The sequence below is a fragment of the Lipophrys pholis genome (assembly GCF_963383615.2).
Source record: "Lipophrys pholis genome assembly, chromosome: 4".
Taxonomy (NCBI): Eukaryota; Metazoa; Chordata; class Actinopteri; order Blenniiformes; family Blenniidae; genus Lipophrys; species Lipophrys pholis.
This window is the reverse complement of record NC_137637.1, coordinates 3,225,381-3,239,295: the sequence shown is the minus strand read 5'-3', so window position 1 is coordinate 3,239,295 and position 13,915 is coordinate 3,225,381. Positions and strand designations below refer to the sequence as shown.

The 13,915-nt window shown below is 45.1% G+C and overlaps 2 protein-coding genes across 8 annotated transcripts; one reads left to right on the top strand and one right to left on the bottom strand.

Moving 5' to 3' along the window:
- Positions 1 to 338: 338 nt before the first annotated feature.
- Positions 339 to 6,276, bottom strand: pdrg1 (p53 and DNA-damage regulated 1). 7 transcript variants are annotated; one of them, XR_013935272.1, is made up of 7 exons: positions 6,175 to 6,276; positions 3,859 to 3,934; positions 3,632 to 3,706; positions 3,466 to 3,546; positions 2,923 to 3,202; positions 2,583 to 2,741; positions 339 to 1,846 (listed from the first exon to the last, which is right to left on the bottom strand). XR_013935272.1 is itself a non-coding variant. In XM_080461331.1 (6 exons), exons 1-5 carry the CDS (start codon positions 6,256 to 6,258, stop codon positions 3,120 to 3,122), a joined length of 399 nt encoding a protein of 132 aa, XP_080317457.1. In that variant the 5' UTR covers positions 6,259 to 6,276; the 3' UTR covers positions 1,076 to 2,168; positions 3,099 to 3,119. The 7 variants fall into 7 exon arrangements, 3 of the variants coding, with proteins under 3 accessions (XP_080317457.1, XP_080317458.1, XP_080317456.1); XR_013935273.1 differs by having other exon boundaries at positions 1,076 to 1,846; positions 2,532 to 2,741; XR_013935274.1 differs by having other exon boundaries at positions 1,076 to 1,846; positions 2,597 to 2,741.
- Positions 6,277 to 7,909: 1,633 nt separating this feature from the next.
- LOC308108425 (uncharacterized protein) lies at positions 7,910 to 13,795 on the top strand. Its single transcript, XM_080461321.1, has 4 exons — positions 7,910 to 8,255; positions 9,452 to 9,513; positions 10,654 to 10,736; positions 12,112 to 13,795. Exons 1-4 carry the CDS (start codon positions 8,106 to 8,108, stop codon positions 13,404 to 13,406), a joined length of 1,590 nt encoding a protein of 529 aa, XP_080317447.1. The 5' UTR covers positions 7,910 to 8,105; the 3' UTR covers positions 13,407 to 13,795.
- Positions 13,796 to 13,915: the final 120 nt, after the last annotated feature.

Genomic DNA, 13,915 nt, shown 5'->3' with positions numbered 1-13,915 from the left:
GTGGTATCAACTATGAAATAGGCGGCTAAGCCACAAGATGGCGCTGTCTGTTCAACAAACGTTTGAAAGCACACTTCATTGTCAGTCCTTCAGCCTCTATCTCCAACCCAACAGCGCCATCTGGTGGAGTAAAGACAGTGGTTAAGAAGGCTTAATCTGGCCATCACTAACCAATGGCAGCAGCTTCTATTGGTGTGTGACCGCGTGTGTGTGAATGGGCGAATGTGATTGACGGTGTAAAGCGAAGGACTCTGTGACTGTGACATGAAAATAAAATACACACATGTATTTCTTTTCTGATGCATTTGAATGGAAATAAATTGAACTTAACTCATAATGCCATTCTCATTTTTTCAATATTCAATCATTTGGAGGGTGGAGGAGGTCGTCTGCAGCCCCAGTGCGTCCCGAGTGCATGACCGTTCAGAGCCTCCACACTGCAGCTTTACTCACGGCTGTCACCGCGCTATTTATGTGTTTACTCTGAAATTAGACTGATTGTTACCCACTTTGTCACAATTGATAATCAATCACTTCTATCCACTCTGGATCATTAGAAGATGAAAGTTTGACAAATGAACATGGTCCTGCTGATTCAATATTAATGTTCCACTAAAGAAACATCTATACCACTGCAGCGTGGCTGTTTATGATTACGTGGATCAATAAGTCTGATATGTGAAGATATTAAATGTATGAGATGAATCTGGCTTCTATTCTCCACCTCACCATCAGCGCTGCAGGTTCCCCGTCTCCATGACGTGCTGCTCAAGGTTCAAAGTTTGCGTACCGGTACGCACATTCTCCCACAAAATTAATTTTTTTAGATCACAAACTTTACATGGGAAGTGGCGTACGCATCTTTCAGGACCTGTTTTGTGCTTCAGCAGCCTTTATAGATGAGGCCCCTGGTACCGACACTGGTATTTTCATATCAGAACAGTGAAGGAGGAGGAAGAGGAGCAGGTTTAACCAGCAGGAGCACAGCCCTCAGTGCAGTCGGCAGACTTTCATCCTCAATTGTGTCGACTAATCGCAGCAGCTCTACAAAAATGAAGACCAACAATCTCAAATTGAATCGATCAGTAAGAGTTTTTTTAAGGTATTAAATGCAGATTTGGAAATTCAAAACATTTGAAGACCCAGTGGTAACCCTGTACGGGGAAGCGAGCTAAGGCATCAGTAATTTGGCTGGCAGAGCGAGGAGTTCACGTCACGTGACAGATGAATGTTTACCAATATTTAACATCAACGGGAGGATGAGGAAAGGGCAAAAATCCAAGTGAGTTGAGAAACGAAACAGCCCGTCGGTCCTTTTCCAGGTCAGTACATGATGCCAACGGTGTGGAAAATTCCATCAAAGGCAGTGAGCATGAGCAACGTAAATCCATGACAGCATCCAGAGACGGATCCAGGAATGTGTAGAAGAAAACATCAGAGGTTTCCTGCCACAAAGGACTGTCAGGTGCTGTTCAGCAATCAGAGGAACAAACAAAGGCTGCAGAAGTTTCTAAAGGATGAATTCACGCTGGTAACGAGTCACAGAGAAAGTGACTTTGTGTGCTCCGTCGGGCAAAATTGTTGGAACATCTCCTCCGGAGACAGGATGGAGGAATTTGAACGTAGCCTCATTGAGGAAGCAGGAAAACTGGAGACAGTCGTGATCGATGCGGAGGACACCGATGTAGAGGTTCTTTCTGTATATGTTGCACATGGACTGGAGGGAGCCCTGGCTTGCAAACGTAAAGACCAAATCAGCAGCAGCAGAGACCTTTGCTCTCATGATGTAGCTGAAATATTCATCCCATTAAACAATCCACAGGGGAGCTGATGCCACATCTGGCTTCTGTGGACAGAGGCAAAAAATGTTTATGACAAAGGAACAGAAACTCAGGAGGCGGGACATCTTTTGAACGAGCTGGTAAAACACTTCCGGTGACACAAGAGGTGTTTCAACAAATGGCCACAGTCACTATTAGTCTATAACGACACAATCAGTAAAAGGTTTAGGTGAAGCCAGAGGATGAAAAGCAGGTCCAGGTCCTTCTCTTGTCTCAGTTTGTTGTGCACTCCCACATGTAAACAAACATTTGGCCCCCCAAAAGATTTATTTTATATTTTGTGACTAAATCCTTGATTCTAACAATTTGAAATGGTAATATGACACCCTTGACCTTCAAAACATACATTTGTTTGTATATAAATAATGTATAATAAATAAATAAATAAATAAATAAATAAATCGGACATGTAGAAGTAAAGACATTTAAAATGTCGGCGTCCAGCCGAGTTCGCTCACATTTTCACCAGAAGTTCCAAGTTAAGATGATGATGTGGAAACAGGACAGTTTTGTTGGACAGCAGACCAAACAACTGATGGACAGACGACTGCCAGCACCAACGGCCAGGCTACAACAGGACTTCTACAAGTACTGGTCAGCACCGACACTGACCAGGGCTTTGACTTTTCTACAGAAAATGTTCTGGAGAAAATGAAGCCCATCGGACTATGAGGAGCTCTGCTCACTGACCTGGAGTCACTGACCTGGAGAGGTGGTGCTCACTGGCCAGGAGCCACTGACCTGGAGTCACTGACCTGGAGAGGTGGTGCTGCCCTGAAACTGACTGACCATCAGTATGGATCTGCTGTATGAAGAGTCTGGTGAGAGGCGGGAGGAACTGTGGCTGCTCCTCTGATGAATGACTGAATGAATGGAGCTCATCTGGGGAACATTTATCTCCTGAAACATGAAACAGTTTATTTCATATAAAAACGCTTAAAGATTCAAACGTTTCATGGAACACGAGCAGCTTGTTCTATGTTCGGTCCCACAGTACGACTGAATTCACTCCGGACGGGACAGGAAGTGACAACACTGAACAACAGACAAATCTCAAACTTTAATGTGTTCATAGACTAACCTGAATCACAACACAATCCACTTCAACAACAGGAGCTTCACTTTGTACAGAAACAAGGAGAAAACCTGTAAAACCAAACTGTCCCTTCGTCCCGTTTCTGCTGTCACGACTCATTTCTGCTGTCCCGTCCCGTTCCAGTCCTGCCGGTCTGTTCAAGGGTGTCTTCCTGATATGACAGGGCCGGAGCCGAAGGTGTGTCATCTCCTCAGCAGGCTGTTCACTGATCGCAGCTCTTCAGACGACAGCGGAGACAAACTGTATCCTCTCAACTCAGGTTTTCCTACAAAATAAAAACACATCAAGGTGGTTTCTAACAAACCTCCATCACCATCTGACAAACCTCCGTCATCATCTGCGCGTCAGACCTTGCAGCGGTTTCAGACAGTTCAGTATTTAGCAGGATGTGAGTCAGCTGGTTCAGTATTTAGCAGGATGTGAGTCAGACCTTGCAGCTGGTTCAGACGGTTTAGTATTTAGCAGGATGTGAGTCAGACCTTGCAGCTGGTTCAGCTGGTTCAGTATTTAGCAGGATGTGAGTCAGACCTTGCAGCTGGTTCAGATGGTTGACTTTGGCCTTCAGCTCCGTGTGCAGGGTGTTGATCTGCTGCTCCAGCTGCTGCTGGTCTACCAGAGAGATCAGAGGAGGTTACAGACATTCAAGAGTTGCAGAAAGATGAAATAGTTGAAATATACGAGGTGAAATCTGCACCTTTCTCAATCATCTCTCTTGCTTTGGACTTGGGGAATTTGATGAAGACATTTCCGAAGCAGACCTTCACTTTCTCTGCAAAGAGGTTGTTTTTATTACGGCAGCAGTGATCAGACAGCAACACATCCAGGATCACATGAAGGTTTTCATCACATGAAGGTTTGTCTGGAAGATTGTGTGACAATGTGTGTTTTTGGGAGTAACGCCCCCTGGGAAGTGTTGCTCACCTGAATCTGCCAGCTCCTGTTTCAGTGAGTTCAGAGCTTCGCGGGTCCTGTTTCTGCTGGCGTCCAGGTCCACAATCTGAAACAGCAACACAGCAAAACAACCTGAGAAGTGTGCTGACGCTGCAGTGTGTTCATGTGTTCAAATGGACACAATATTTCACTAAGACCTGTGGAACATCTCGTTAAAGACGTCGGTCTGTGACGTCACACACCATCAGCTGATCCTCTGGAAAACATCTGCTGTTCATAAATGAAGAGTCTGGTATTTCCCAGAGTTCACAGCTCTTCTGCAGACATCAGCAGCTGAATGGGGTGACTCAAGGAGTGTCTGGGATCATGCTTACAGTTCACCTGCGCTCTGACCATTTAACACGTTCACCATGTTCATGTAGAACAACACGGAACTGTGGCTAGGCCTGTCGCGATAATCAATAAATCAATTAATTGCACGATAATTAAAAATGAGCTTGATAAGTTTGCCAGGCTGGATAATTTTTTATTTACCAAAGACGTCACTGTGAGCGGCGCTCATTCTGGTGTTAGTGAACGGCTCTCTCACAGTTTAATGTCGTTTTTAGAGGGTTGCCAGATTTCTGAGCCTTCCAGTGGAAAACCCGGGTAAGGTACACTGTAAACGGGCCTTAACATGTAGGGGGAAAGCAGCCAATCTGGCAACACCAGCCACCAGAGTCGCACCGCAGCATATGTCATCAAAATAAGAATCATCACAACAAAAACAAGTAGAAGACAGCAGTACTACCTCAGACTCTGTCTCCACCATTAATACTTCATCTTGGTATGGTTACCGTACTTTCCGGACGACAAGCCGCTACTTTTTTTTTTTATTAAATGTTTTGGATGAGGAGGACGACTCAGCTTTTTAAGGGTTAACAAGCTTCATGCTGCTGATACGTGGGTGATGCGTTCACCCACGTATTGCTTACGTGATGCTTTGGAGCAGGGGTGTCAAACTCAGATCCTCGTGGGCCGCAGCCCTGCACGTTTTCAATGTCTCCCTCCCCTGAATGTCCTGATGGTTCATCACCACATTCAGCACAAAGCCAGAGAACGAGCTGCTCATTGCAATCAGCTGTGTTGAAGCTGGGAGACATGCAAAACGTGCAGGGCTGCGGCCCTCGAGGCCTGGAGTTCGACACGTGTGCTTTGGAGCATCACGTAACTCCAAAGCATGAGACCTCGTGAGGAGGAGAGGGAGAGAGAGGTTGAATTGATTCTTTATTTTGGATATTTACAAAGTCTTTTTTCATAATACAATTCCAATTTTAAATAACCTTAAGAAATAAAAGTGTATTTATCTTTAAAAGGGTATACTTGCATTATTATACAATTATTAATATATTAGTGGGAAAATGGTATCAAAACAGCAATATTATCATTTTTCGCAATAATTTCTGGGACAATTTATCATCCAGCAAAATTTGTTATTGTGACAGGCCTAACTGTGGCACCATGCACTCTTGTATGAGTCCACCTAGGGCTGGGCGACATGGCAAACAATCATATCACAATTTTTTTTGTAATGAAATAACGATTTTATCACAAGTCTTTTTTCTATAGATTTGAGTTTAGTTTGCAAGTTTGTGAACAGTGCAACACATCATTTCCCCATGTGAAACAGCCCCAACAGACAAAATAAGTGTGTCCAAGTTTGTTCTGTTTAGTGGGAAACGGGTCCAAACGGCTCCTTGAGTGTTGAAGGTTGCCGACCCCTGGTCCAACTTCTCACCCTGTCATCCTGAGAGTTTCATGGTCCAACTTCTCACCCTGTCACCCCGGAGGTTCACGGTCTAACCTGTCAGCCTGACATTCTGAAGGAGTTCAGGGTCTAAATTTTCATCCTCTCATCCTGGAAAGATCAAGGTCTAACCTCTCACCCTGTCATCCTGAGAATTGTACTGTCTAACCCAGGGGTAGGGAACCCTGGTCCTCAAGAGCCGCAGCCCTGCCTGTTTTCCATGTCTCCCTGCTCAAACACACCTGAGTTATCATGATGAACCCTGCAGAAAGCTTGATAACGAGCCAATAATTGCTGTCAGCTGTGTTGATGCAAGGACACATTGAAAACGTGCAGGACTGCGGCTCTTGAGGACCAGGGTTCCCCACCCCTGGTCTAACCTGTCACCATGTCAAGCTGTGTTTCATGGTCTGACGTCCCTCTCCTAACTCGGTCTAACTCTCATCCTCTCATTCTGAGGGGGTTCGCGGTCTAACCTCACCCTGTCGCCCCGGAGGTTCGCGGTGAATTCCTCCCAACAGAGCAATCAGGTGTGACTATGCTTAATAAGAGGAGCTGACCTGCTGCTTGGTGGTCAGGACGTCCTCCGCTGCTTCCTCAACCTCCGACAGACGATCCAGCAAGAGCTGAGAGACGGCCGCCATTTCTGCTGTGTCGCTCCAAAACACGTCCGACCGGAAACAACGACCGAAGAAAAGTTCCGTTTTCGACATACGGAGGTGGAAGTCCCGAGCTGCTCCGTTGATCACCCGCAGATAGATAGATAGATAGACAGACAGATAGATAGATAGATAGATAGATAGATAGATAGATAGATAGATAGATAGATAGATAGATAGATAGATAGATGAAATGACTAATCAATCTGTTTTTTCATTGACACATTTATTGATAAACCATACCATCTGTCAGTCTTTGTATAGAAGCATAATACAAAGTATTTCAGTATTAACGCTTATATTTTTAATGTGTGAAGATTCGGGGAGTGATGATGATGATCTTCGCCCTCCTCAGTAGAGATAAAAGCGCTGGAGACGCAGAGTGACCTATCCAAGATGGCGTCGTGCTGCAGTGCCAACCAATGAGGCGTCTCCATATGTTCTGTCTATGAGACTCAGGATGCATCCAAATGGTCGCTCCTATCTCCTTTCCTATCCACTTTTCCTTAACCCAGTGGATGGCGTCACGGGGTGAAGCAAAGGTGTTAAGAAGCTTCCTAAAGGAGTTTGGGAAAGACGATCACATTGTTTTGATTATCGGACCGTACCTTGTAATAATAGTCTGATGGCGGCCCAGGTTAGTGATGTCTGCCGTGGTGACAAAAGTAAATGGACAACTAAAAGCACATTTATAACACTTTGCCCTCGCAAGAGGAGGAAAGTGCTATCTCCTTTCCTGTCCACTTTTTCTTCAACCTTGGAAGTGTTTATGTGGCGGCCATGATAAGGAGCGTTATAAATCTCTATAAGCTCAGGAAAGGAGGCTCAATGCTTCCTTTAGAACCTCCTTCAGCCTAGGAACCACTGATGCTTCCTTTAGAACCTCCTTTAGCCTAGGAAACACTGATGCTTCCTTTACCAAAGGAGACCAGCTCATGCTGCCCCACAATTCCTTGCAGCGACAACATTTAAAGGGACCCGCTCATCGGAGCGTTCAGGGAAACTCAGGATGACTGAAAAGGAGCAGATCCTGTAAATTACCCAAGCAATAATCTGCCTAGAACAACTTGAAATAATCTAAAACTCAGATCCCAACTAGGAATGTTCTGGATGTTGTAAAACGAACCGCAAAGTTTTTGTGCAACTAATTCTCAGTTTGATTGGTTCTTTATTCACCTGGTAGATGTTTCACGTGATTTCATCTTTTCCTTTGATCTAAATTCAAACCTTGAGATTTTTGAGATTATATCAGTGGTTTGAGCCGCAGGGGAACGTGGTAGAAAATTGCAGTTTTTTCACCACAGCTATGTATCACTAACCTTCGCTGCTGTCGGATTATTAAAACAGTTCGATTGTCAAAATAATGTAACCGCCTTTCCCTAATTCCTTTAGGAAGCCTCCTAACACCTTTCCTTAACCCTGTGGATGACGTCACGGTGTTAAGGAAAAGTGGATAGGAAAGGAAATAGGAGGGACGATTTGGACGCACCCTGGTCTGGATACATTCTTGATAAAATGGTTGCGCGAGAATACATCCGGGTGATTGGTGGCGTTCTCGGTCAGACGCGTACTTAGAATTAGATCAGTATTTGTTCAAGGACGACTGATGTATACGGTCAATGGGGGTGGAGCCTGCACCGGAAGCGAGCAGGTAGTGGAGGTCTGCAGCCAGGTCGTCTTTTGTGTTGTTGCTGAGCGCAGACGCGCTGAGAGCGCGCACCTCAGCGGCACACGTCGCGGCCGCCGCAGCATCTCTCCGTGTTTTCACAACCGGAAGTCTTCTGGCCGTTTGGAGGCTCGAGCGCGATTCTACATGTGAGTCCTGCACCGAGATGGTACGACGGGAGACCCGGAGGAGGACTCCGGACCCGCTGGACCAGCAGACCCGGAGGAATCCGGACCCGCTGGACCAGCAGACCCGGAGGACTCCGAACCCGCTGGACCAGCACGGAGTCTGCAGTCCAGATCCCATCCCTGACAGGGTGAGTGACTGAGAACACACACACACACACACACACACACACACACACACACACACACACACACACACACACACACACACACACACACACACACACACACAGTTGTGATGGAATGTGTTTTCTTGCACGATTAGATTTAATCTCTAAACATTTAACAAATTGTGAAATGAACTCCGACACAGAAACGTGAAGATCTGCCAACTGAATGGTTTGTAAAAGTGTAGTAACACATTGTAAAATATGTGTTTGTAAAAGTGTAATAACCAGGGGCAACTGGTCATTAGGGGCAGGTGGGACTGAGCGCCACCTGGTGTCATCAGAAATGACTACATGCAAAGTATGTTATTAATTCTTTAAGATTATCTACAATATTTTCTTGTCTGTGAATAAAACGTCCTCCTAAATTGCACATAATGAGTGTGTGAGGGCTGAACTCCCTGGGTATTGGTCTCCTCTTGCTGCTTCAGGTTGTTTCCTCCTGATCCACACTGATGGTTACATGAGCATAGCTCGCCCACCCCTTACCATGCAGTGTGTATTGCATGCAGTAAAGTGTAAGCGCGCATGCTCAGGCTGTGGCTCCGTTCATTCACAGTTTGAAACTCTTACTTTAGTGGAGAAACTGGAGGTTACTGGTGGTAAACTGACTGACATGGTGTTAAAGACTTTATAAGTATCTCAGGGGTGAGCAACCTTGCCGGTGGTCTAGTAGTAGAATTTTCTTTATTTTTAAACGGGTATTATAAACTGGATGATAATCCTGATGATAAACTTGATGATAAACTGGATGATAAACCTCATGATAAACTGGATGATAATCTGGAGGGTAAACCTCATGATAAAATGGATGATAAATCTGATGATAAGCAGGATGATAAACCTGTGTATAAACTGGAGGAAAAGCTGGAGGATTAACCTCATGATAAACTGGATGATAAACCTCATGATAAACTGGATGATAAACTGGAATATAAACTTGATGATAAACTGGAAGATAAACTGGATGATAAACTGAATGATAAACCTCATGATAAACTGGATGATAAACCTCATGATAAACTGGATGATAAACTGGAATATAAACTTGATGATAAACTGGAAGATAAACTTGATGATAAACTGAAGGATAAACCTCATGATAAACTGAAGGATAAACCTGATGTGTCCTTTGTGTAACTGTGTGTTTGGACTTTCAGAAGCAGAGAAGAAAACACAAGCATCGTTCTTCTTCTCAACAAGGAAAAACTCCTCATGTCAGGTGACTGTTGTGTGGTCGTGTTATGTTGTGTTATGGCCATGTTGTGTTGCGTTGTTGTGTTGTGATGTTGTGTTGTGGTCGTGTTGTGTTGTGGCCGTGTTGTGGTGTTGTGTTGTTACATTGTATTGTTGTGTTGTGGTCGTGTTGTGTTGTGGCCGTGTTGTGGTGTGGCCATGTTGTGGTGTTGTGTTGTTGTGTTGTTACATTGTATTGTTGTGTTGTGGTCGTGTTGTGTTGTGTTGTGTTGTGGCCGTGTTGTGTTGTGTTGTTACATTATGGTGTTGTGTTGTATTGTTGTGTTGTGGTCGTGTTGTGTTATGTTGTATTGTTGTTGTGTTTTGTTGTTGCGTTGCACTGTTGTGTTGTTCCATTGTGCTGTTGTGTTGTATTGTTGTTGTGTTCTGTTGTATTGTTGCCGTGTTGTTGTGGTCGTGTCGTGTTGTTTCATTTTGCTGTTGTGTTGTATTGTTGTCGTGTTGTGTTGTGGTTTTGCATTGTGGTGTTGTGCCGTTTTGAGGGGTTGTAGTCGTGTTGTGTTGCGTTCCATTGTTCCATTGTGCTGTTGTGTTGTATTGTTGTTGTGTTATGTTGTATTGTTGCATTGTGGTGTTGAATTGTTGTGTTGTGTTTTTGCATTGTGGTGTTCTGGTTGTGTTGTGTTGCGTTGTTGTGTTGTTCTATTGTGCTGTTGTGTTGTATTGTTGTGTTGTTACAGTGTTGTGTTGTATTGTTGTCCTGTTGTGTTGCGTTGTTGTGTTGTTACATTGTGGAGTTGTGTTGTGGTCATGTCCCGTTGTGTTATGTTGTGTCAGGGTATGTTGTATTGTTGCTATGTTGTGTTTTTGCATCGTGGTGTTGTGTTGTGTTGTTGTCATGTTGTGTTGTTGTGTTTTTATGCTACTTTGTTATGTTGTGGCCATGTTGTGTTGCGTTGCTGCATTGTGGTGTGTTGTTGTGTTGTTGCATTGTTGTGTAGTGTTGTGTTGTCATGTTGTGGTGTTGCATTGTTGTTGTAGTTGTGTTGTGTTGTGTTATGTTGTATTGTTGTTGTGTCGTGTTATGTTTTGTCATTTTGTGTTATGTTGTTGTGTTGTGTTTTTGCATTGTGGTGATGTGTCATGTGTCCTTCCTCTGCTGCAGCTCTCAGGGTTCCTCCGAGTCTTCGTGTCGTCCAGACGTCCTGACGGAGTCAAGGACTCGGCTGAAGCTCCACAAACACTCGGGTAGAAACTATACGACATCCAACGTCTTCCAACATTATCCAATGTCATCCAACATTTTCCAACGCCATCCAGCATTATCCAACGTCATCCAACATCATCCAGCATTTTCCAATGTCATCCAACATCATGCAGCATTATCCGTCATCCAACATTATCCAACGTCATCCAACATCATCCAGTTTATTATCCAATATCATCCAACATTATCCAACGTCATCTAACATCATCCAACATTAGCTAACGTCATCCAACCTCATTCAACATTACCCAACATTGTTCAACATTATCCAACGTTAACCAACATCATCTAAAATCATCCAATATCATCTAACATCATTCTAATTTATTCGACATTATCTAACATCATTGACCATCATCAAACGTCATTTAGCATCAATAAACATTATCCAACATCATCCAACATCATCCAATGTCATCCAACAGTATCCATTATCTAACATTATCCAACGTCATCTAACATCATCCAACATTATCTGACATTATCCAACTTCATCCAATATTATCCAACATAATTTGACATGATACAATGTCATCCAACATCTACTATTTTCCAACTTCATCTAACATTATGTAATATTATCCAACATTATCTAACCTCATCCAACATCATTAAACATCATCCAGTGTCATCCAATACTATCCAACGTCATCCAGCCTCGTACATCATCCAACATTAGCTAACGTCATCCAACGTCATCCAACATCTATTATTATCCAACTTCATCTGCCATCATCCAACATTATCTAAACTTATCCAACATTATCTAACATCATTCAACATCATCCAACATTATCCAACGTCATCCAATATTATCCAACATCATACAACATCTAACATTATTCAATGTGATCCAATGTCATCCGACGTCATCGAACATCATCCAACGTCATCTGACATCATCCAACTTCATTCAACATTATCCAAAATCATCCAACATCATTTAACGTCATCCAACATCATTAAACATTATCCAATGTCATGCAACATTATCCAACATCAGCCAGCATTATTCAATGTCACCCAACATTATCCGTCATCAAACATCATCCAACATCATCTAACATCGTCCAACATTATCTAACATCATCCAACATTATCTAACATCATTCATCATCATCCAACATTATCCAACGTCATCCAGTATTATCCAACATAATCCAACATCTAACATTATCCAACTTCATCTAACGTCATTCAACATTAGCTAAGGTCATTCAACGTCTTTCAACATTACACAACATTGTTCAACATCATCCAACATTATCCAACATTATCTGTGAATCAGAACCAAGTGCAGCTTCGACCTTCTGGTCTCATCATATGTGAGATGAACTTTTCCAACCTGTTCTCCAGGCTGTGAAGGCAGCAGACATGCAGCAGCTCCTCCTCGCCGCCACCCGTCCAGGTCCGGTTCTGACCCGCTGCAGGGACCCTCGGTGGAGACAGAGACCAGACGACTGAGCCGCCATGCGGAGGAGGACAGCGGTACCGACCTGTCTGATAATGAGAAAGGCCCTCCGTCACCCTCCAGCCGTGTTCCTCCACAGCTCCACCTCAGACCAGACGTCATGGAGAACCAGGACCTTTCTTCCTGCAGTCACAGGACCAGAGGGCAGAACCGTACAGAGTTCCTCTTCCCGGACTTTCTCCCTCCACCTTTTAACTCCTGGAGCCTGAGCCAGCTGGCAGTTTTCTACAACATGGAGGGCCATGGTTCTCTTAGGCTGCGACCCGTGGGTTCTTTAGAACGGTACCTGGAAAGGCTTCTGCAGCTGGAGTGGCACCAGGTCCAGACTGTCCAGGAGGAGACTGGCACATCACTTTTATCAAGCTGCCACCGGCCGGCTTCCACTGCCTCCTCCCGCCTCAGCTCCCCCAAGTGCATCCTCCAATGTCAGCGTGGCTTCCCGCTCTCCTTCCTGTCCTGCCTGGCCGCTGGACACTCGGCCGCCGGCCACAGGCCGCCGCTCTCCGGCTGCGCCTGCGCCCCGTGCCTGAGCCGACCCTCCTCCTGCAGCACGCCGTGCTGCCGCTTTGCTCACGCCCGTCACTCCAGACTCAGCCCCATGCTGGGGGGGAGCAGTGCCATGGTGTCCCTCCCCAGGAGGAGCTACAGCGAGAGCCGGGCTCCCCCCCCCGACCTTCCGAGGGTCACCAGCCCTGTGAGAACCAGCAGCCACCTGAGGAGGATGCAGGCTTCAGGAAACCTGCGTAACCTGGTCCACGGTGCTCCCAGCAGGGCTCCGCCCACTGCCAGGGAGCACAACCACTGCCTACACACGCTGGACAGCAGGGCTCCGCCCACTGCCAGGGAGCACAACCACTGCCTGCCCACGCTGGACTGCAGGGCGGGGGGGCGCCGGTGGAGGAGCGGCTCCGAGCAGAGGAGGACTGCTGTGGACAGGAAACCAAATGGATCGGGGAGAAGACGAAGCAACTCTGAGTGCAGGAGAGGAGGAGGAAGAGGAGGAGGAGGAGGAGGAGGAGGAGGAGGAGGAGGACACTGCAGGAGGACAGCTGAGTTCAAGCTCTCAGAAATCAAACCTGATGCCGTTGCTGCAATAAAAGACAACTTACCCGTTTCCAAATTGGCCCTGGTACCGGGACCGACAGCAAGCAGGTCCAAACATGTGGACTTTGTTACGTAACAGCAGTTCTGTTGTTGTTCTGGAGAATTTGACGCTCATAATGAATCTTCTGTATTATTCAATGAAATGAGTCTTCGACACTTTTAGCAACATTTTCCATGAACTGAAGTGATCTTAACTGTTTCAGCTGTTTCCATGACGATTCTGTTGAACTGAGAACAGTGATGAGCTCCAGTGGATGTTCACTTTATTCACCAGTCAGTGAAAACACCAACAATTCCAAAGTCTAAATGTATGCTTTTCTATGGTTTGAGAGTTGATGAGTTAAAAGATAATTTGATGTAGGTTCTGAAAAACGTTCAGGCGGTGAGCTCACTGTTAAAATCAAAGAAGCAGAAAATGTACATGAAAATGGGGATTAATTAATAAAAAACTAGGGACTCTTTTTTTTCTAAGGACTAAGTCCCAAAACAACTAGACTGGCCACCGCTGCAAAACAACATCTCTCCAGCAGAGGGAGCTAGCAGCCAGCACAGCTGCATGCAGGGGGTGTGAGGGGCAGTTCTCGC